This window comes from Falco naumanni, chromosome 10, assembly GCF_017639655.2.
Source record: "Falco naumanni isolate bFalNau1 chromosome 10, bFalNau1.pat, whole genome shotgun sequence".
Taxonomy (NCBI): domain Eukaryota; kingdom Metazoa; phylum Chordata; class Aves; order Falconiformes; family Falconidae; genus Falco; species Falco naumanni.
The window spans coordinates 19,214,846-19,236,343 of NC_054063.1; the positions used below are offsets into that span (position 1 = coordinate 19,214,846).

The 21,498-nt window shown below is 46.9% G+C and overlaps 3 protein-coding genes across 3 annotated transcripts; all 3 read right to left on the reverse strand.

Annotated features, from left to right (window-relative positions):
• Positions 1-5,135: 5,135 nt before the first annotated feature.
• Positions 5,136-10,701, reverse strand: LOC121094801 (olfactory receptor 5F1-like). Its single transcript, XM_040608873.1, has 3 exons — positions 10,664-10,701; positions 6,617-6,707; positions 5,136-6,011 (listed from the first exon to the last, which is right to left on the reverse strand). Exons 1-3 carry the CDS (start codon positions 10,699-10,701, stop codon positions 5,136-5,138), a joined length of 1,005 nt encoding a protein of 334 aa, XP_040464807.1.
• Positions 10,702-13,071: 2,370 nt separating this feature from the next.
• LOC121095189 (olfactory receptor 5AR1-like) lies at positions 13,072-14,070 on the reverse strand. The gene has a single exon (XM_040609674.1). It carries the CDS (start codon positions 14,068-14,070, stop codon positions 13,072-13,074), a length of 999 nt encoding a protein of 332 aa, XP_040465608.1.
• A 3,268-nt stretch (positions 14,071-17,338) lies between these two features.
• Positions 17,339-21,498, reverse strand: LOC121095192 (olfactory receptor 1019-like). Its single transcript, XM_040609678.1, has 2 exons — positions 21,367-21,498; positions 17,339-18,837 (listed from the first exon to the last, which is right to left on the reverse strand). The coding sequence occupies exon 2, from the start codon at positions 18,701-18,703 to the stop codon at positions 17,750-17,752; it is 954 nt and encodes a 317-aa protein (XP_040465612.1). The 5' UTR covers positions 18,704-18,837; positions 21,367-21,498; the 3' UTR covers positions 17,339-17,749.

Consider the following 21,498-nt stretch of genomic DNA (forward strand, 5'->3'; position numbering starts at 1 on the left):
CGATTCCGTCCTGGAATATGGAGTCACAACTGGTGCGCTCCCCAGCATCTGTCTGCAAAGTGCACTTCATTTCCAGGCGAAAACAAGGTGTTGCTGAGAGCACGGGCAGAGGGGAAGGGCCAAGGGGGGGAAAGAGCACCAGGCTGAGAATTCCCTGTTTCAAGATGCCATCTAAGGAGGAAAACCTTCTCAGAGGGAGCCTGCCCGGCACAGCATGGCACCCTGGGGGTTAGGGCACATGCGGGGTTTGCTTTTACCTCATTTTCATCAGGCAAAACCCCAGCAGCTGCTGGTTCTCCCTTCAGACAACCGGGTAAGCTGCTCACAAGAATGAAAATGTGAAATACAGGTTCCTGACCCTGATAATGTGGAGGTTCAGCATAAAACAATTCATTCTTTACAGAATTGAGGATGAGAATCAAGTCTTACCCTACCAGATGAGCACCAGGATCAGAAGACTCACTGAAGAACCGTTCTCCATGAGCAGAATGTTTCTATAAAGAAACACTCCTTAATTTTTAAAGCGAACATCACTTTATTTCAGGGCCAGTGGGTGAGTTAAACTTTCCTTGAGAGGTTCTCCCCTCTTCCTCCCCCAGCCTCCTTAAACATACCACAAGCAGCATAATTTCTGATCTTATGACTTCGAAATGCTGGAGTGCATCCCAAGTGCATCCCAGCAGAAATATTTCACCTTCAACTAACCCAGAGGAGCACACCTTTACCCGGTAAAGCAGAGCAGCCTCCCCACAGGTGACACACACCAGGGCAGGGTGGCACCAGCAGGACTCACCTGGACCTTTCGGGGAATGGTCACACCCCCCTATCGGATGGGGTCACCTCCTCTTACAAGCTGCAAGGTCTCCTCCAGGTGGGGTGACACTACAGGCTCGGGACGCCTGCACAGTCACTGGGGGGGCGGACCCCTGAAGCCATCCTCCCAGCTTCCCGGTAAACAAGAACGTCTCTCCTGAGCGTCTGGGAGCCTCCTGCATATTTTCACCTGATGAAGTCCTTCGCTTGCAGCAACGCATGGCTTTTATCTGTGTCTCGGCAGGTCTTTGTGGGCAAGGGGCAGCCTTCCTCAGGGAGCAAGTGTTTGCTGTGGCTTGGGCTGCGGTTCCCATCCCTCAGAGGAATGAAACTCGATTGTACGCTGGCTCCTTAATGAGAATCCAGGAGTCACAACAGTCTGAACTGCTAAAAAAGGCTCCGCTATGTGTGTGTGTGGGGGGCGTAAAATCCTGTGCTACAACCCTGTCACAAGTACCAATCACTGTTCCAACACTTGGCAGCCTCCAGAGACAGAAAAGGTGGAGATCCAAATGAGCACAAGTTATTCTGCAACAAGCCCCTCTGAAAATCGAGGGGGAGGTGAGAAGGTGCAGCCACAGGGCAATTTACTCCAAGTATCTTAAACACCTATTGCAAGCAGTTTAGGCTGTCATAATTAGCTTTGGATGGATGCCTGGAGCAGATGGCTGGGATTACCGGAGATGAAGGCTGATCCAAGCCTCCAGGCAATGAACAAGCCTGAAAGGCTTCCAGGCTACTGATGGTTAAGAACCGGGATGTCTATACAGGACCTGATTGATAGACAGTCCATTAAACCTTTTCACTGTGCTCTAGATAGTCCCAGGAATATCTCACCTGCCCATTTTTTCCTCCCTTTTGCCAGGTCGTTCTGTTGCTCCACCTCTATTGCAAGACCAAAACCATATCATCACAGCCTGTTTGGAAAAAAAGATGCTGCTAATCCAGTTCTTTCTGCAAATTGTGTTTGGTTTTGGCTAGCAGAAAATTGAGAGCGTATTTATGGTAGCATCAGTGTAATTTATCTCTGTTCAACACACTCAATAGACACCAGCTTCTTTCAGTGTCTGCAATGTTTTCAGGAGTTTACAGTTCACACTCTTTCTTTCAGTACAGCTAATTTTTCCCTTTAAATAACAGAAGCCCATGCTTTCAGATTAACCTGACAGCATGGATAGAGTCACCATATAAACAGCAGCTTGTCTATGGATCATGTCTGATCCATAGCTGGGATTTATTAATCTGTCAGTTGTCCACAACATGAAGCACAGATACATGAGCAAGCTGCCTAGACCTGCTGCAGTCAGTAGAAACGAAGGTGATGGTTCAGCCATTCAGCCATGGGTATCCAGGAGTATCTGAGACCCACCATACATCTCTCCTGCTCCCTGAAGGACACAAGTCTTCCTACATCTTGTGCCATATCTGCCACACCTATGTGCAGAAATCCTATGATATCTCAGGTGGAGTTAGATGGATCAACAGACAGTGTAGCTCAGAGGAGGAGCTGCCGTGTCCAAAGGAGACCCACGCACGGTCACATGAACAGATGAGTTCTCCATCAGTATTGCTGTGGAACCTAGAGGACTGGCTGAGAGGTGGGCACATGGGATGGGTTTGGGCTCGCCTTGCTCCATGTCAGCATGACACATGGACCTACACGTGAGCTACAGGTGTCCCAGCTTCTCTTCCAGTCTGCAAACTCCACCAGTGTGATTCAGTTGGCCAAAGGGATGGCTCTGGCAGAAACGCTGCAGCACTGTCTCGGTTTCAGAGTTAATTTTCTTCTTAGCAGCTGGTGCAATGCTGTGGTTTGGATTTGGTATGAGAACAAAGTTGATAGGACACTGATGGTTCTGGTTGCTAGACAATGTTCATACCAAGCCAAGGACTTTGCAGCTCCTCAGGCCCTGCCAGCGAGAGGGCTGGAGGGGCGCGGGAAACCAGGAGAGGACACAGCCAGGGCAGCTGGCCTGAACTGGCCAAAAGGACATTCCATACCACAGAATGTCATGCCCAGTATAGAAACCGGGGGGAGAAGAAGGAAGGGGGGGACATTGGGAGTGATGGTGTTTGTCTTCCCATGTCCCCATCACGCATGCTGGGGCTGTCCTGGGGATGGATGAGCACCTGCCTGCCCATGGGAAGCGGCACAAGGCTGGGGGAGGGGTTCAGCCCGGAGAGGAGGGGGCTCAGGGGGGACCTGATGGCTCCCTACAGCTGCCTGGCAGGGGCTGTGGGCAGGAGGGGTCGGTCTCTGTTCCCAGGGAACAGCGACAGGACAAGGGGGAACGGCCTCAGGTGGTGCCAGGGGAGGTTCAGGTTGGGGGTCAGGGAAAATGTCTTCACTGGGAGGGTGGTCAGGCACTGAGACAGGCTGCCCGGGGGGTGGTGGGGTCACCATCCCTGGGGGTGTTCAAAAAACACATAGATGCGGTGTTTGGGGACATGGCTTAGTGATGGACTTGGCAGCCCTGGGTTAACGGTTGGTCTTGATGACCTCAGAGGTTTTTTGCAACCTCAGTGATTCTGTGATGCTATAATTCTGTTTGGGGAGTTTCTGTGTCAACACTTTCCCCACTGCTTCATGTTTGTTCCCGCTTTGTTACCAGTCTTCTAGGTACAACTCAAAGCATCCCTCTCTCTTGAAAAGATAAATAAAAATATGCATTCCAGTTATTTACAAAAGAAACTTCTTTCGCTTCTTAGAAAAGAATGATGAAGGCGGCAAAACAATTTATAGAAAGCAGATACACAAATAGTTATCAGGTGACTAGGTATAAACCTTTGAAATGTTTATCACTAAATTCTTCACTTCCCTACTATCAACTATGGAGCTGTGTTGTGTATTGCTGCATATAAGGCTGTTTTTGGCCTATTATAATTACAGTTTTAATTTTAATTATAACTGAATAATACTAATTATAATTTTGGCCTATAATAATTATAGTCCCTCTTATAAAGGAGGTAGAAATGGAAAGGAGGAGTTGCAAATAAAATATATATAGATAAAGCCATGAAAACACAATATACACTGAAATCTGACATATGGCAGTGACATTACCCATAGGTTGGGTTGGTTTCAGCCCCCCTAAACTGAGATGTCTGGAACGTAAATGTGTCAGACAACAACGCTGCATTTCCTATAAGAAACATTATGCCTTTATGCAACATAAATTCACCCCAGCCATTTCCCATATTTATTTTAAAAAATATCATGGTCTTTTTCCTGCTAGTGAGAGAGATTAAAATCGGATGTAATCTTAACCACTCTAAACCTCAAAACTGGGCAGTTAAATCCCACAATTTATGGTCTTTCCAATACAGAGAGCTACATGCTTGGAGAACATCAGAGGAAAAAAAATAGGAAGACTATTTCTATTGCAAGTGACCCAACATATTTTGCTTTACTGTACATTCCTCAGTTTGACTACTCAGACGAGAACGTTCCAGTGAAGAGCGCGCTGAGGAACCAGCACTGCCCAGTACCCAGTGCCGTACAGCAACAATGGCGTTTGAACTATTTATTTGCTGTAAAAAACACATTGCAGGGTTAAAGTGCAGTAGAACATTTTAAGAAAGCCTTTGCCCGTTCTTTGATAGGCCACTGTGGAAGAAGAGGATTCAGAGAAGTTCCTCTCAAATGTCCCCGTTTCCTGCAGCTTTTGGGAAGCATTTCCTCCTCTCCCACCCAAGCCTCCTGGTCTGCTCCGTTTGTTCTCCTGTACGCTCCCATTGGCCATGGGGATTACCTGGAAGCACTCAAGTTCACCTAAAATCTGTAGGTCGCACCTCATGGCTGGAAGAGGCACAGTACATGGTAGGGATGGAGCCCACTGAGCTGGTGAATGATGTCCAGGCTGTAGGAGAGGGTGACCACGAGTGGGCTCAGGCCAAAGACATCTGAGAACAAAACGGTCCAAGTCCTCAGCAGGAACCTCACAAACATGTTATTTTCACAGGGCTGAGCCTTGTCATCCTATTTCCCTTGGAGAGAGAGAGGTGACTTGCAGTTGCCTAAGGAACAGCAGGTCCATGAGAAAACCCAGCACACATTTGCCCCCAGGTACTCAGAAACCAGCTGCACACTTGAGCATCTTCCCTCACAGATCAGCCTTTGGTGGCTCTTCAACAAGCAGGTGTTTCTCCTGTTGTGAGATGCACTGCCTGGAGGCAGGTGTGTAACAAATTAATCCCACATCCATAGAGCCAGTCTGAAAAGGGACATTAATATTTAGAGGAATTATCACGTCTTCTCCCTGATTTCAGGACAACCCCAAAACACAGACCCCATTCCCACCAGTGCCTAAATGTCCAGCTGTTTACGGCTTTGGCAGGGAAACAGTCATTCTCCCCACGGCTCTCTTCACAGCTCTCTTCACCTCCTGGTTCCTCAGGCTGTAGATGAAGGGGTTCAACATGGGGGTCACCACTGTGTATAAGACAGAAACAATTTTGTCCCTGCGCAGGGAGTAGCTGGAGCTGGGCCGCAGGTACATGAAGAGGAGGCTCCCGTAGAAGATGGCAACAACCACCATGTGGGATGAGCAGGTCCCAAAAGCTTTGCGCTTGCCCAGCACAGAGCCCATCCTCAGGATGGTGGATAGGATGCGGCCGTAGGAGATGAGGATGACTGATATGGTGGTGACCCCATGGAAGCCCGCAAAAGCGAGTGTCAGCGCTTGGTTGAGGTAAGTGTCAGAGCAGGCCAGTTTAAAGAGTGGTGGCCCATCACAGAAGAAGTGGTCAATGACCTTGGGGCTGCAGAAGGACACCCTCAGCCCAACCACTGTGAGCACCAGCGAGCTGACAAACCCAACGGCGTAGGACCCCGCCAAGAGGGCAGCGCAGAGCTCCTGGGACATGGCAGCGGGGTAGCACAGGGGGCTGCAGATGGCCAGGTAGCGATCGTACGCCATGGCAGCCAGGAGGTAGCACTCCACAGTTACCAAAGCAACATAGAAATACAGCTGTACGAAGCAGCCAGCAAAAGAAATAGTGTTCCTTTCTAATGAGAGGCTCAGCAGCATTTTGGGTGTCACAACGGAGGAGTAGCAGAGATCCAAGAAGGACAAGTTGCTGAGAAAGAAGTACATGGGTGTCTGAAGCTGGGAATCAAGCCAGACTACAGCAATGATGCCAAGGTTTCCCACCACCGTGATGACATAGAAGAGCAGGAAAACCACAAAGAGGGTAACCTGGAGGTCAAGGTGATCTGTGAACCCCTTGAAAATGAATTCTGTCACTGTAGTCCAGTTTTCCCAAGCCATCAGTTTGCAAGGGACCCCCAGCTCTCAGGCAGGGAGGCAGTCTCCATGAGATCAGCTATGGTGACTTCATCCCTTGCTTCATTATTAGTGGGTTTTAATCTTGTGCTCTAGTAGATAGTGATGATGTTTTTTCTAATGAAACCCTGCCAGACACCCTGGCAGGATGCTTAGTTGCTTCACAACCACCTGGCCAGGCAAGGACCCATGATGGTGGGATACAGGAGGGGCTTGCAGATGGCCACATACCTGTCATAGGCCATCACGGCCAGCAAACCAGTGGCCCCTAAAATGACAAAGCAGCAGAGCTGGGCTGCACACCCCAAGAAGCCAATGGTTTTCTCCTCTCTCGAGATCTGCACCAGAATTTTGGTGAGGATGATGGAGGAATAGCAGATGCTGACAAAAGCCAAGTGGCCAAGGAAATAGTGCATGGGGGTGTGAAGGTGAAGATCACTCCCAGCTAATACAGTTATCCCAAAGTTTCCCGACAGCATCACTGTGTACATGGCCAGGAAAGCCAAGAAAAGGGGGACCTGGAGATCCAGGCGGATGGTCAGCCCCACAAGAATGAAGTCATGCATATCAGTGTGATTGACAGGTGCCACTCTCTGTAACAAATTCCACCTGTGGGAGACAGATAAAATGGCAGACAATGGTTTGGGCAGCTCAGCAGGACCCTCAGCTTCCTCAGTGGCACCACATGGAGGCAGAGCTCTTCCTACTGGAAGGTCATAAAACATCAGCTGGACTCTGGATAGCCCTTGGAAAAGCCAAACCTTCATCCAGCAGCTTTGAAAGGATCTTAAAGCCAAGACCTACCTGTCAATTTGACCAGTGAGAACGCCCACCTGGGTTTAGCATGTCAGCTCCTGCACAGCTTCCGAGTTGTGCTTTCCTGAGGACATTTAACATGGCAGCAAGGTCAATCCACTGGGCATTTCTCAGTAATAACCATATTTTTTTAAATTCAGATGTTTAACATATTTTGTTTTTTTCCTTAGTAAATTACAAGTACATTTTGAAAAGAATTGTTTTTTTAAAAATAAACCCACATGGAACTATTCAGTTTGCAGAAATACTTTTCCCATTGACTTTCATTTCCCTTTGCAAAACAAAGCAGAGCAAAACCATGGGCATTTTTCTTCTAAAGCTGACACAAACACACACACACTTTTCGGTATACACAGCCTTGATAACCCCACAGGAAAGGGAGTCTGCGGTGGCACAGTGGCAACGGGGAGACTCACTTGGATGTAGAGCCGAGGCCATGCAAGCAAACAGGAGGAGCAGAGCAGGGCAGGGAGGGGAGGTACCACAGCCTGGGCTGTAGGTAACCAGCACAGTTACACCCCAGCCAGCAGCACAGCCCCAGGCAGCCACTCCCTCACCCCCCTTCATCAGGGTGGAAGGGTAAAACAGAAAACTCGTGGATTAGGTAAGGACAGTTCAACAGGCAAAGCAGAAGCCGCACACAAGCACAGCAAAGCAAGGAATTCCTTCACGGCTTCCCACGGGCAGGCAGGTGCTCAGCCATCCCCAGGGCAGCCGGGCTCCAGCAGGTGGGATGGGGACTGAGGAAGACAAACACCATCACACTGAATACCATCCCTCCTCCTCCTTCTTCCCCCAGCTTATATACTATGCATGACATGAAATGGCACGGAATAGCCCTTTGGCTAATTGAGGTCAGCTGCCCCAGCTGTGTCCCCTCCCTTTCTTGCACCCACCCTTTCTCACTGGCAGAGCCAGAAAAACTGAAAAGTCCTTGACTTAGTACGAACATCACTCAGCAGCAACTACAAACATCAGTGTGCTATCAACATTCTCATACTAAATCCAAACCACAGCACTGCACCAGCTATGGAGAAGAAAATTCACTCCATCCCAGCTGAACCCAGTAATGAGCACCCTCTCGCCTTGGCCATTGGGACCGTCCCTTGCTATTACGGTGGCACCTGTGAAAAAGCACCTACATGTCTCTTTGCTTTATGTCATCTAAACTTTAAAGCAGAAGAGTCGTCCTCCCATGTAGGATTCCTTCTGCTGTTCTCAGCCTTGTTGCTATAAATGAGATATCTGACACATTTGGTCCTTTCTTTTCTCTATCTCACTACCTTCAAGTCCATAAAACAAAGAGAAAGGGGTGCCTACTTTAGCCTCGTGATGTCCCTGCCTGTCCCACCACTTCAGAGCAGGTTCAGGGCTGAGGACTAGCCAGAACAGAAGATGTCCTCACCGTGGACATGAATTCTCCAACAAAACTCAGATCTTCAGTGCAGGTCCATGCAACTGGGGTGAGTTCGGTTGCTTCTCCAGATAGTGACTGAGGCCATAATTCATCTTCAAACAAATGCTGAGGGTGCTTTTCAGGACTCTTTCCTTAAAAACTGCACTGAGGGTGGCTTGTTGCTGCACCTTGCAGACAGCAGACAAGCCCCCTCTGTAGCTTCTGGTGCCCAAGTGGTATTTATACTCATTTCTGTGGCCTTGGAGGCATTCCAGTCCATGGAGAATAGAAGCTTAACAACAAGCAAAATCCACCCAGAATATAAACTTCACCTCCAGGCTCACTTATGAAGACCAGGAACAATTTGCTTTGGACATCTGGATTTAAGAAGATACCTTCCCCCCCTCCCCCATGCTGAGGAGAGGGAGTGGATGAAAAGTGAAAGTCTACGTGATTCACCAAAAGCAAACCCCAACTTTTTTCCGCAGTCACCCCTGGTTATTACCTAATTTTCTCAAGTATCCTTCCTAGTGTCACTTAAACTGAATTTTGGCAATGCAAAGATATTTCTTGCAACCATTTCTGCTGACATGATCTCCCTATGTTAGCACCTTCTTGCTTCAAAACCCACCCCAAACGTTGATCTTTGCCTTTGCTGGCTTCGGTAAGACAATAATTGTCATGTTGTTCCCCTCTCCCCCGCCCCCCCCCCCCCCCCCCCCCCCGCCCCAGGTTTTTTAATGTTAGCTTTTTAAAAAAATTATTTTTCTTTTTTACTTTTGCTATGAGCGCTGATGAGAAGAGCAAGGCAATGGCAATGACCTAAGCTAAACTCAAATCAACACCAGAATGGCAGTATTACCCAAACAAAATTATTTTCACTGAGGTCTGCTCACTGGGTCCAAGCGTTGTGACACATATTATCCATGGCGCTGTGATTTTGATGCCTGGATTCATGAAACATTTTCCCATCCTCTTTCTCCAAGAGATTTTAGTTTACAGAGCTGGAGGTCTCTCTGTATTAGTTTGTTGGAGCAGGTTGCTGCTTTCAGAACCTCCAGCAGCTCCATTTCAGACACCACTTATTGCTGCCATTATTACCAGGAATAATATTGCCTGTCCATATGCGTATTTGTTTTGACAATGAGCAACCAGAGGTGCTACAAACCCCCTCAGACAAACTCTGCAGATACCCAGGCTGCCTGGTAATAATCTCAGGTGCCCAGATTTTCAGCAGAATTTGTGTCTAAGGAGACAAGAGCAGCATTTTCTGTCATGTGTCTATGGTATGGTAGTTTCTATGTCTATGGTATATGTCTATGGTAGTTTCAAAATTAGGAAAAGTACCATCAGCTTGAAAAATTACAAATTCTGCTGGATTGCATCTGTGTTACTGTTTTTACTAGCTATCCTTATTCTGTTCATTAAATCTTAATCAGTCAGGAAATATATAAAATACAATCTGTGCTCAAGTGTGCAATAAGGTCAAAAATCCTCTAATGAATTTTAATTTAAGGCAATACAGAAAGCAAAACCAAAAAAAAAAAAAAAAAAGTATTGAGAGCCTGTGTGGCTTCTTCCCCTAAGACACCTGGCAGGTTTTGGTCTCTGACTTCCACAAATTTGTCCTGAGGATGAGAGAAGCCACCCAGACAAATGCATAAGGGGACTCTGTACTTGGCTGGGGCAGATCCATCACCTCTGGAATCCAGCTGGTCTGCGTGGGCTGGAGCAGTGCACAGCTCACCCCAAATACGCTCATGAGCTGTGCTTGAAGCTGAATTTAATTCCACAAAAATCTGTACCATTTCAACAGTGGCTTGATGAGCACTCAGCTGCTCAAAGGGGGAAAAGATGAATGATAAGGTGTGAAGTGAATCAGTCCATGGCATTAGCATGTGGTGGGTGGTCTGGTGCCAGTCCCCCAAGCTGGTGTGAGATGCTCCTGGTGCATTCCAGCCTGCAGGGCTCCAGAAAGGAACACCTAAATGGAATTGGAAATATTTTTTGAGACACAGACTGTAGTAGGGGATTTTTTTTTCCAGATGATCTCTAGCTACCTCAGTGCTCTTATTTAGCATACTTAGCTATTGACTCTGAGCATGATTTAACTGAATGTTGTCATCTACAGGTGCAGGCTTTTTTTCTTGTGTGTGTGTGTAGCTGTGTTTTGGTACAGAGAGCAACACCACCAACATGGAAGTTCTCTTAGGTGGTGTACCTAGACCCCACACTACAAATATCAAATAGCTACTGTAATCCGTGTGCCCAGTTCAGTCCCTTTCCCCTGTCCCTAGCAGAGAGGAACCATAGTTCAGTCACCAGCTTCATCCTCTTGGGGTCCACCACTGACCTGAAGGTGCAGCTTCTCTTGTTCATGGTGTTCACCATAGCCTACATCACCACCCCCAGGAGCAACATCACCCTCATCAGGGTGATAGGCCATAGCTCATGGCTCCATACCCCAATGTACTTCTTCAGAGGGAACTTGTCCTTCCTGCATCTCTGTTATTCCTCCATCTACACCCCCAAGATCCTGCTGAACTGCATCTCTGAGAATAAGCCCAATTTATGCCCAAATCAGTAGCTCAGGTGAAGCTCCATGTGTCATGAAGTAACATGCCTCTGCTCCTGAGCTGTCCCAGTTATTTCTTCTATAATATTCTATTTCTTCTATAATAAATAATACATTTCTTATACCACAGACAGCGGGTCCATGGTGCCTGGCCTTCTGATGTTCAGACCAGCTCCTGTTGCACCACATTTGTCCTACCCTCTGTCCTAGGATGTGATAAAACATCCCTTTACTCCCACATATTAGAGAGCAGACCTGGGTGACTGTCTCACAATCAGACAATGAATTATTTAGGTGTTGAGAGTCAGGTGAACCCACTCCCATGCTTATTCTCTGGTCTGAGATCCATAATGGTAGGAAAACCACATTTATGAAAACCAGTCAGACACAGAGGATATATGTAGTGTACTTCAACTTGCCTCGTAGTTTAAGAATGAAAAAAAACCACAAGCAAATCTATCCCAAGGCAATTCATGACAAGAAATTCAAGGTGTGTGGTGTCCTTGAGGAGGTCCAAAGGTGAGGAGAAATGCAACAAGCTTCCCCAGCTTCTTCTGCTAGGGGGTCAAAAGCAGGCAGGGACAAATCACCCCATTAGTGAGAACCAAGGGGACCATGTTATCTTCACACATCATGAGGACAAGGATGTCTCTCTTTGATGCGAGTGTATGACCAAGCTCATACCAGCACAGAAAGCCCTCCAGCAGGCCTGAGCCCCAGGCTCTCACCGTACGGGTGGTTATAGCTATTTCCATCACGAAGGATGCTGCTGCCCTTCCCAGAGCAAGAAGTGGTCCTCAGGGATCAACCACCCTTCCAGGAGTCATCAACTTAACAAGACCTTCTGGGGTTTACCAAGAAAGTTTTCTAATCACCATGAAAGCTCCTCAGTGGACTTGTAGTCAACTTACCTCATTCTTCTTAACAAGCCATGAGAGACTAATTAGCAGGGGTTAATAGGAAAGAAACTTTCTTCCTTGTTAATGACAAAGTGCAGTTCTCCAGCTGCCTTGCTTGACAGAGCTAGTCCAGGCCCCAAAGCCACCGAGTTGGAGGGTCAGTGTGTTGGCATCTGGTTCTATTAAGGACAATTGTGTGGGCCGGGATGTATGGAGAGCAATGCACCTCAGGGTTGCCCTGATTAAAGTACCTGTCCCTCATCCCTGAGGTTAAATTCCCATCTGCAGGCTGAGGTCCTGCCTTGGTGGGATGATGCAGTGACCCAGCAGCATCCTGAGCTCCTTGCTGAGGAGGTATGGTGGTGTGCTTGGTGGGAGCACTGGTTGAGGTGGGAGCTTCCTCCATGCCAGGCTTCTATCTGCTTGAGATCACTTCTACATATTTCTACCCCATATTTGCTCCTTGTCAGCACTCTTTTTTTCTCTCCTATTGCTCTATGGGGTTACTACCCTATAGTTGCTGAAGTTTGTTAATGGTTCCCCTGTATCTCATTTTTGGTTTTAGAGGGGAAATGACACAAGTGCCCAAAACCGAGCGAAAGTGGTTAATAATAAAACCAAAATAAGATCAAACCGCCAGGATAGGGAACAGGTACCTGACTAGTAAGTAACTTTACCATTACTCACAGGAGATGCCAGAAAATAACTCTCTGGTCCTTGAGCAAGTTGCAGGCACTGCAGAAGTTTCCCAAATCAATTTAAAAATACAGCTACAGTTGAGCTAAAGTAAGTTGCAGAAGAGGCCTGGTGAGCATTGTGGCAGTGAATAGTTGTTATGAAGCCTAGTGTCTACTGCTAGTGCTGGGAGCACTGAATTACCCAAGCCTTGTGTTCACCAGAAAGGTGCCCGTTATTTGGTATGAAGAGAGCTCTGATCATCATGGTCACACTGAAAGCTGTAGGTGTTGCTCAAGACAACAGAGGTAATGCATTCTCAAACTGTAAATGGTCAGGAGGACTTAAGTTTTTGAAATTAAAATAATATCAGGTTGTGAACACGAATGGGAGAAGCTAACGCGTGCCCAGGACAGGTAACATGCCCAGTGAATGGCCTGATGCAAGAGCAGGTAATGACCCAGTGTTCAGGAACAAGACAGAGGTTTCTCAATACATTTATCCCCAGCAGCTCACAGGACAGCACTGCTTCTCTTATACTATAGTAGTACAGAAATGAAATGTGTAAACGTCTCTGAGAAGACCTCTCCATTCCCCCCGCACCAGGGGAAGCTATCTGTCAGAGGGATGTTTCTTCTCCATCACTCTCCTCAGCACATCCTTCACGTCCTGGTTCCTCAGGCTGTAGATGAGGGGGTTCAGCATGGGGGTCACCACCGTGTAAAACACAGAGGCCACTTTGTCAAGGTCCTGGGAGTGCCTGGAGCTGGGTCGCGAGTACATGGACAAAGCAGATCCATAGAAGAGGGTCACGGCAGTCAGGTGGGATGCACACGTGGAGAAGGCTTTGTGTTTCCCTGCAGCCGAGCGCACTCTCAGGATAGTGGCCAGAATGTAGGTGTAGGAGATGAGGATGGTCAGGCTGGTGACAAACAGATTGAAGCCAACCACAACGAACATCATCATCTCATTGATGGTGGGCTCCGTGCAAGAGATGGCATAAAGCGGGGGCCCCTCACAGTAGAAGTGGTTGATGGTGTTGGACCCACAGAAGGACAGCCGCAGTGCCAGCCCCGTGTGGATAGTGGCGTTCATGATCCCAGCAAGGTACGAGCCAGCTACCAGTGATGCACAGACTCTGCTGGACATGGAGCTGGCGTAGAGCAGCGGGCTGCAGATGGCCACGTAGCGGTCATATGCCATGGCAGCCAAGAGGTAGCACTCAGTGGTGGCAAAGACAGCAAAGAAAAAAAATTGTAGGAGGCATGCCGAGTAAGAAATGACCTTCCTCTCTGCTAGGAGATCTGAGAGCAGTCTGGGGGTGATTGAGGAGGAATAGCAGATGTCCAGGAAGGACAGGCTGCTCAGGAAGAAGTACATGGGGGTGTGAAGCTGGGCATCCAGCCTGATCAGCACGAGCATCCCCAGATTCCCCAGCAGAGTGATCAAGTAGATCACCAAGAAGACCATGAAGAGGACAGCCTGGACATTCCCTTGTGTTGAGAACCCCGAGAGAACAAATTCAGCGCTGGGGGTGCAATTTCCTTTCACCGTCATCGTAACACCGGTGCTGTAGGAAAGCAGAGATGCAGAGAACCACAGAATCAGCATATTCCTGTTTTCCCAAAAACAAATCTTAAAGATTCATTTATTTTTATCAGGAAATACAAATTTCAGGGGCAGGAACTGTCAAACAACATATTCAGTGCTTGTCTCAAAACACACTTTAAACAAAGTGCACAACTGAATTTATTTTCTAATGTTTTTATTCTGGTCTGGTCACTACTAATTTCGTTCGATAAAGTCACTTTGCATATCGGAAAGTTTATTCCACCTCCTGAAGAAGTTCAGTTTGTTACTCATCAGGTCCAAAGAGGTAACCACAGCAATTTATTCTGAGAAATCAGATTGCATTTGACAAAACAAACAAACAAACTTGTTTCAGCAGATCAAAAGAGAGAAAACACTGGTGAGAGATCAAGACATTTGAAAAATAATTTCCTTTAGGAGAGTCAGAACAAGTTAAAATAAAACTCTGATTTCTTCCCTTCCTTCCTGTGAAATTGGGTTTGAAACAGGAGATTTAGTGTAAGTATTAACCCCCTTTTAAATATGGTGATATCTATATCATTCTTGTGATGCCACTGAACTGAGAGATAGTGGAAAGAATTTTACAAGGTTGGTACAGATGGACATCCCAACCAGGCTACAGCACCGTTATGAACCGGGGGCAGTAAGTTGCTGATAATGCAGTTTATATTTTTTAAAAAATATTAATGGTTAGGACTCAGGAACAGTCACAGAAATCGCTCACTAAGGATTTTTGAACTGTTAAAGATACCAAATTTTACTACTGGAAAGGACCCTTCTGCACGAGGAAAGTCCAACGCGTGCCCTTGCTTGACTTATGCACGAGCCTCCCTTAAACCTGGATTTAGTCATACCAATTTTTATATTTCATTCCAGCCTTAAGTCAGTTGCAGAAACTTTCACACCCCTCTCAAACAATGTGAAGTTTGCCACATAAGCCAGGCTTCCACGCCGTGGTCTTCACAGCATAGCACAGGGCGGACCGTGCACCGCCAGAACTCTTATCTGCACCGCGTGGAAGGTCTGAGATAGACCAGGACCTGAGGATGGTGAGGGTTTTTTTCCAGCACAGCATGCCTCGGACCATCCACGCTTTGCAGAGCTACTTCATCAGCTTGTCCAAGCTGTTGCCCTCTCTGGCTGCTGGACAATAATTATGAATCACACTGATCTTGATTAAAATAATCAGCCGAGACTGAGGGGCTGCTGACCTCTGGCAGTGCCTGCGTGTCTCGGCTGGCTTTACTCACACTTCAGCTCGTGGCTGCCTTAAATTTGAAAAAACAACTTACAAAAGCCTGGGTTTGCATCGGTTATCCCGACCCTGGGTGAGTATCTTGTGTGAAACCAGGCTCCTGCCTGAAGTCCTCCCCTTGCAGCAGAGCAGCTCCTCGCGGCGTTATTTAGGCTAAAACTCACCTGTCTTCTCACACCTCAGGGCCTTTTTTGCCTTATTGAGACTTGTTATCTCCTAGACTAAAAGTTTATGGGAGAAATAAACCCAAATTTGTCCCAGTGTTGGCGTTCAAAGCAAGACTGGTTTGCCAGTGGTGAAGGGCATTGACACCTGACCGAGAAAAGCTGCTGTTTATAGGCTTCTTTCACCGAAAGAGCAAGAGCTTTGCCGCTGCCTCCCCTTGGTGTCACGCGGGAAACTCCTCCTGGGAATTGATGGCTTTGGAAACAGCTCCTTAAGGAGAAGACGTGCACAGATGAATAAAGACAATTAGTTTCAGTAAGTTAAATGTAAGCTTGAGTATTTTTTTCCACTTCTTTAAAGATATATATATTAAAAAGATTAAATATATATATAAATTTATCTCTTGGAATATATAATTTACCTCTTGGCATCACAGAGAATTAAAAAGAACTGGTGTAAGAAATATTCAGGGACTAGGAGACAGTTCAGGATTTAGAGCAGTGTTGCAAATGCTGTTGGGGAGGAAGGGAAAACTGTTCAGGAATTCTGAATTCAGGAACATTGCTACTGCAATGGGTTTTAACACTCTCTGGGATATCCTGTCGCTTAAAAACCCAGAGAGTTAGATCCAGGCATCTGAGACAGTCACAGCCAGGTTTATGGAGAAAAGTTTCTCTTTTATTGCTCTTAAAAGAGCAAAACGGCATAGTATCTGTGGTCATATCTCCTAGGGAATTATCTCCTATCCATCCATGGAAAATACAAGTCTTTAGGAGGTTAATATCTGCTGTTAGTGACCTTTGTATCAAAGCAAAAGCATAGCTCTGACACTATCTTCATCCACTTTGCTTTTCTGTTCTTTCCAGAGAGTGTTTTGTGGATGCTGGGCATTCATGCTGAGCTGGATTATAAATTATTGATTCAAAGCTAGTTTCACCTGATCACTTTTGAGTGGGGTTTTTGCAGGACTCCAAAACATCAGCACGGTGAGCAGAAGCTTTCCCTTTAGGCTTAAATGGACTCTTCAGACTATGTGTGACTGCTCTGAACAAAGTTAAGCAGGAAGTGGAGAAAATCATGTGCTTTTTCCAGAAAAATGCTCTCTTCCATGCACTTTTTCCTACCTCACCCTGATGTAGATGTTTAAAATAGATCAGATGAATCAAACCCCCCAAATGCATCGTTGTCTCCAAAAGGGGAACCTATGGTGACTAATGCATATGTGAAAGCCTACAACCAGATAGGATGACTCCTGGGCCAAGGTGACTCAACCCTTGAACCCTGGAAGCAGAAATTATGAATAAGATGCAGCTGGGATGGAAAATAAACTCTGCTTGTATGGAGAGGCGCAAGGAGGAGAGGAACTGGTGGGGAAGTGTTGGACAGTGCTGAGAGTTTTGGAGCCTCCAAATGAGTCAGGTGCATCTGAATACAACATATGGCCAGAAGCATGGAGGCTTTCCGTGCTGCCGGCACCAGACGACAGCCTGGGAAAAGCCAGGACTGCTCAGACAATGTCTTGAAAGACTGTTCCTGGACCAAGCTGAGCAACTGTTTGCCACAGGGGGTAAAACCCCACTTTGCTCCTAAGCAAGGGACACCATCCGTGTGGTGGCTCCAGGCTGGTAGCTCTCCATGGGGCAGACCCATCCAGGAAAGCGGGATGCCCGGCACAGGTGGTCTGAGTGCAATATATATGAAGCATGGGGATGTGCTACTGCCCCTCACCCCCCACCTCCCCACCCCCCAAAGACTATCCTTGGACAGATCAGAGAAGATAATAAATCAGGTTTATTGTACTAAAGCAAAACCTTAAGCAACTATTTAGAAAATTTGAAAACATAGTTATGAAAAACATCACCCCTCCAACATGTAGTCCTTTATTTAGCTTGTCCCCTCCTGCTCTGAGCCTACTCTTTCAGCCCACAGAATTCCATATTGTTATAATATTAAGTAAATCCTCTTTGGTAAAAAGTATCAGCTGTGCATGTTCTAGAGTTGCTTATAAATCCATTTACTCCAAAAGTTTCACTGACAGTGTTTTTAGGATTGTCTCCTGCATTCTTTCCTTCTTTCAGACATTGTAATTACAGGTAATTTATTTTCCAAGGCACCCCCAACATAGGATTAATTCGTAATTCAAACTCTGCAGTGTTTCAGCACGCTGTACAGCACATACCCCTCACCAGCTGTGCAGAAATGTGTGGTGCCCTCCTTCTGTCAGGCACCAGCCTGATTTCTTCTGCTGCCCCGGCTGTGGCAGGTGGCACCTGCTTTGGTTCAGTTACAGCAGGACCTGTGGGAATAGATGCAGGAGAGGAGCGTCCTCATAGCTCTTCTGAGGGTGCTCCTCAACTCCTTGTTCCTCAGGCTGTAGATGAAAGGGTTGAGCATGGGGGTCACCACTGTGTAGAAGATGGAGGCTGTTTTCCCTTGATCTTCTGCATGTCTGGAGAAAGGCTGGAAATACAAGAAAGCTGCAGAGCCGTAGAAGAGAGCAACAGCCATGAAGTGGGAGGTGCAGGTGGACCAGGCTTTGTGCCTGCCCTCTGCCGAGCAGATGCTCCAGATGGTCTGCAGGATGCAGGAATAGGAAGCAACAATGGCCAAGACCGAGGTTGTTATGATGAAGCCAATGCATGCGGCCATCACCATCTTGTTGAGCCAGGTGTCAGAGCACGAGATTAGCAGGAGTGGTGGGATTTCACAGTAGAAATGATTGATGAGGTTTGGGCCACAGAAAGAGAGACGGAGGAGAGCGCTGGTGTGCACAAAGGCATTCAGGCTCCCAGCAGCGTAGGAGCCCACCACCAGCTGGACGCAGAGCCCATGGGACACGGCAGCCAGGTAGTGCAGAGGCTCACAGATGGCCACGTAGCGATCGTATGCCATGACGGCCAGAAGGACGGCTTCTGTGGTGCCAAATACTGCAAAGAAGAAAAACTGTGTGATGCAGCCACTGAAAGAAATTATATTTCTCTCTGCAAGGAGGCCCAGCAGGAGCTTCGGTGTGATGGATGAAGAATAGCAGATGTCCAGGAAAGAGAGGTGGCTGAGGAAGAAGTACATGGGCGTGTGAAGCTGAGAGTTGGTCTTGACAAGGACAATCATCCCCAGGTTCCCCACCAGCGTGGTGACATAGATGAGTAAAAAAATCACAAAGAGCAACTCCTGCAGGTCAGTGAAGCCCAAGAGGACAAACTCAGTCACACTCGAGTGGTTTCCCCCAGCCATTCCCCTGGTACCAGCACAGAGGAGGCAAAGAAATATGGGGAAGAGTTGAAATAATTTCTCCCAGCTCACAGGAGAAGGCAGTGCCTGAGGCTAACGCAGAGTTTGGTGTTTCCTGGGTGAATGCACCCACTTACCTAGAGAAAAATATAATAGTTATCCTCAGTGGGCAGGTTGAAGATCCAAAATAATATATTGAAAAATAATATATTGACAAAATAATAACCAATAGCTTATGGGGAAAAAAATATCTTAAAGCTTAATCTTAAAGCTCACATCTCAAAGCTCCGGCTGCCCCATTATGGCAAGAATCAGTCTTGCAAATGATGCCTTTGCTTGAACATCCAGATTCTTCTCAACATGTGAGCATGGCTGGGAGGGTTTCTTCCCCTCTGTTCAGAGGGGGGGGTGCTCTTATTTAGGGACAAGCAAATACAATAACATCATGCCTTAATTTGCTACGTTAATTAGTGTTGCATTGAATAGATAACTGATCGCATTGGAGCGATTTTCTGACTCTGTACATTTGGGTCAATGAAAATGAGACCAGCATACCTGACAGTAATTTCATGGATGAGTAGCTTCAAGGACAAACCACCCCCTTCTAGTCTGAATTATACTTGTGTTTCACCTTTCTCACACCTCTTGGGTCTGCTAACATCAGGAAATTTTGTCCAAAATTTGAGTTAGGAATTAAGATTCAGAGGTACTGGAGTTTTTTTGTTCAGGAAGGACCTTCGTACCTTCAGTCTTGCTTCATGGAGAGGCTGCTGCTTCTGCAGGGGCTGGACAGGGTTGTAAAGGAAGCCCTTCCCCATCCAGCAAAAAATGGTCTCAAAACCTCTTAAAATTTCACCCTCTCTCTGGTCAATGGCATCTTGAGCCATTCTTGGAAAGATACTTGCTGGCCCTTGAGCTGAAATCAGTGCACGAGCTCCATCGGTCTTTCCAAAACCAGGCAGGTTTCCCTATGACATCCTCTAACACAGCTGAAGATTTATGTTTTACCCCATTCCCACAGGACAAATTACCAAAGGGTCTTTGGGGCACCTGAAAACAGAGTGAGCCTTCCCTGAAGAGCCTGGAATAAACACCAGAATTTCTCACTGAGGTTTCAGGGGTGGGATCCCCAAGGCACATCAGAGGTGATGCCTGCAGAGCCTGAGCAATCCCACTTCTGTACACAGCATCATCATGAGGAGTGAAAAACAAGGCAATGCATTTTTGCTGAAGACTTGAATTTGAAAGGGTTTTTTTATTCTCCAGGAATATGGGAGGAAAAAAAAAAAAAAAAAGCTAAGTAATGAATTAATTTAAGGGAATTATTGCTTTATATTTGCAATGATCAGTTAAATTAATCTTCTTTCATACTACGTATTTCCATAGGGCAGACATGGAAACGTCAAAGAAAAAGTGGAGCAAAGTACAGATATCAATTTGCCATTGTGTTTTTGTTTTCTGTGTTCAAGATAACTTGTCGGTTTCCATTTACACTCGAATATGTTTTCACATCGTTTGCTCCCAGGAGGCAGTCTCAGAGCAGGTCCTGTGAGCAGCACTGCCCAGGACGCAGCTCTCCAGAAGCCTGTCTCCAGGGGGCAACACATCACCCGTGTGTGTGTCGGGACAGTGAACGCAGATTTGGGTAGCTCTCTCCTAGCCATTTGCAATTAGGTGCTTGAATTTCAATCAGTATTTTTCCTTTTCTTTGGTTTTGTTTTTTTTTTTCCTGCTACCCATCTGCTGGTCACACACCTTGCTGTTCAGTATCACTACCATATTACCTGGTATATTTTTCTTTTTCTGTCTTTATTTTTTTTTTTAAATAATAAACAAGACTGCTTCTTGTGCAATTCACTAGGGATGACCTTAGAATATGTGTATTGCCTGTTTGAGAAATGAGCATTACTATGTCTTCCCTTCCCACTTCCCTCTTTCCATCAGCCTTGCTGCCTGGTTTCTGGCACCAGCGAGATGACTGTTTCTTCAGGACGATTCCTCTTCCCCCATCACCCTTCTCACAGCAGCTTTTACTTCCCCATTCCTCAGCTGTAGGTCAGAAGCTCATTGCAGAAAGCCCCTTGACCCACTGCCAGAGCTCTTCTCGGGGTGCTAGCGGGCGTCTTTGCTGCAAGGATGCATTGATGGCTTGTCTATAACTTGGTGGCCACCACAGCCTCCATGTCCTTCTCCATCAAGCTGCTCTCCAGCCTGTCCTGGCGCCTAGGGCAGCTCTTGCCCATGGGCAGGACTCAGTGTTTTCCCTTTTTGAAGTTTATGTGATCCCCATCTGCCCATTCGGGACTAAAAATACTCCACGGACCAAATCTCCCTCGGCAATAAAGGGAGTTGATGGACCCAGCCAACATGTAGACGGCACACAGTATATTTAAATGTGAGGAGACAAGTCCTTCTCCTAAAGACATTTGAGGATTCCCAAATCTAATCACCAAGTCCCTAACCAAGGGGCGGTAGCTCCTACCCCTTCTGCAGTATTTACTCAGCTCTTTATTTAAAACACATTTCACTAGAATTAAGGCAGCTCTGCCTAGAAGCGGAGCCTGTGCGGGGGAAAGGAGCACCACAGCAGCTGGGGGCTAAGCATCACGAATGCAAAACAAGGTGCCAGACACCAGCCATGTCATTGCCCGTTCGTCATGACTCACCAGGAAGGTGGGTGGCAGTGCTGATTGCACTACTGGATGCTCCTTCTCCCTGCCAGACCCACAAAGGTGTTTCCCACTGCCCTCATGGTCAGGCGCTCACCCCCCAAAGCCAGCGACAGCCGTTACACCCAG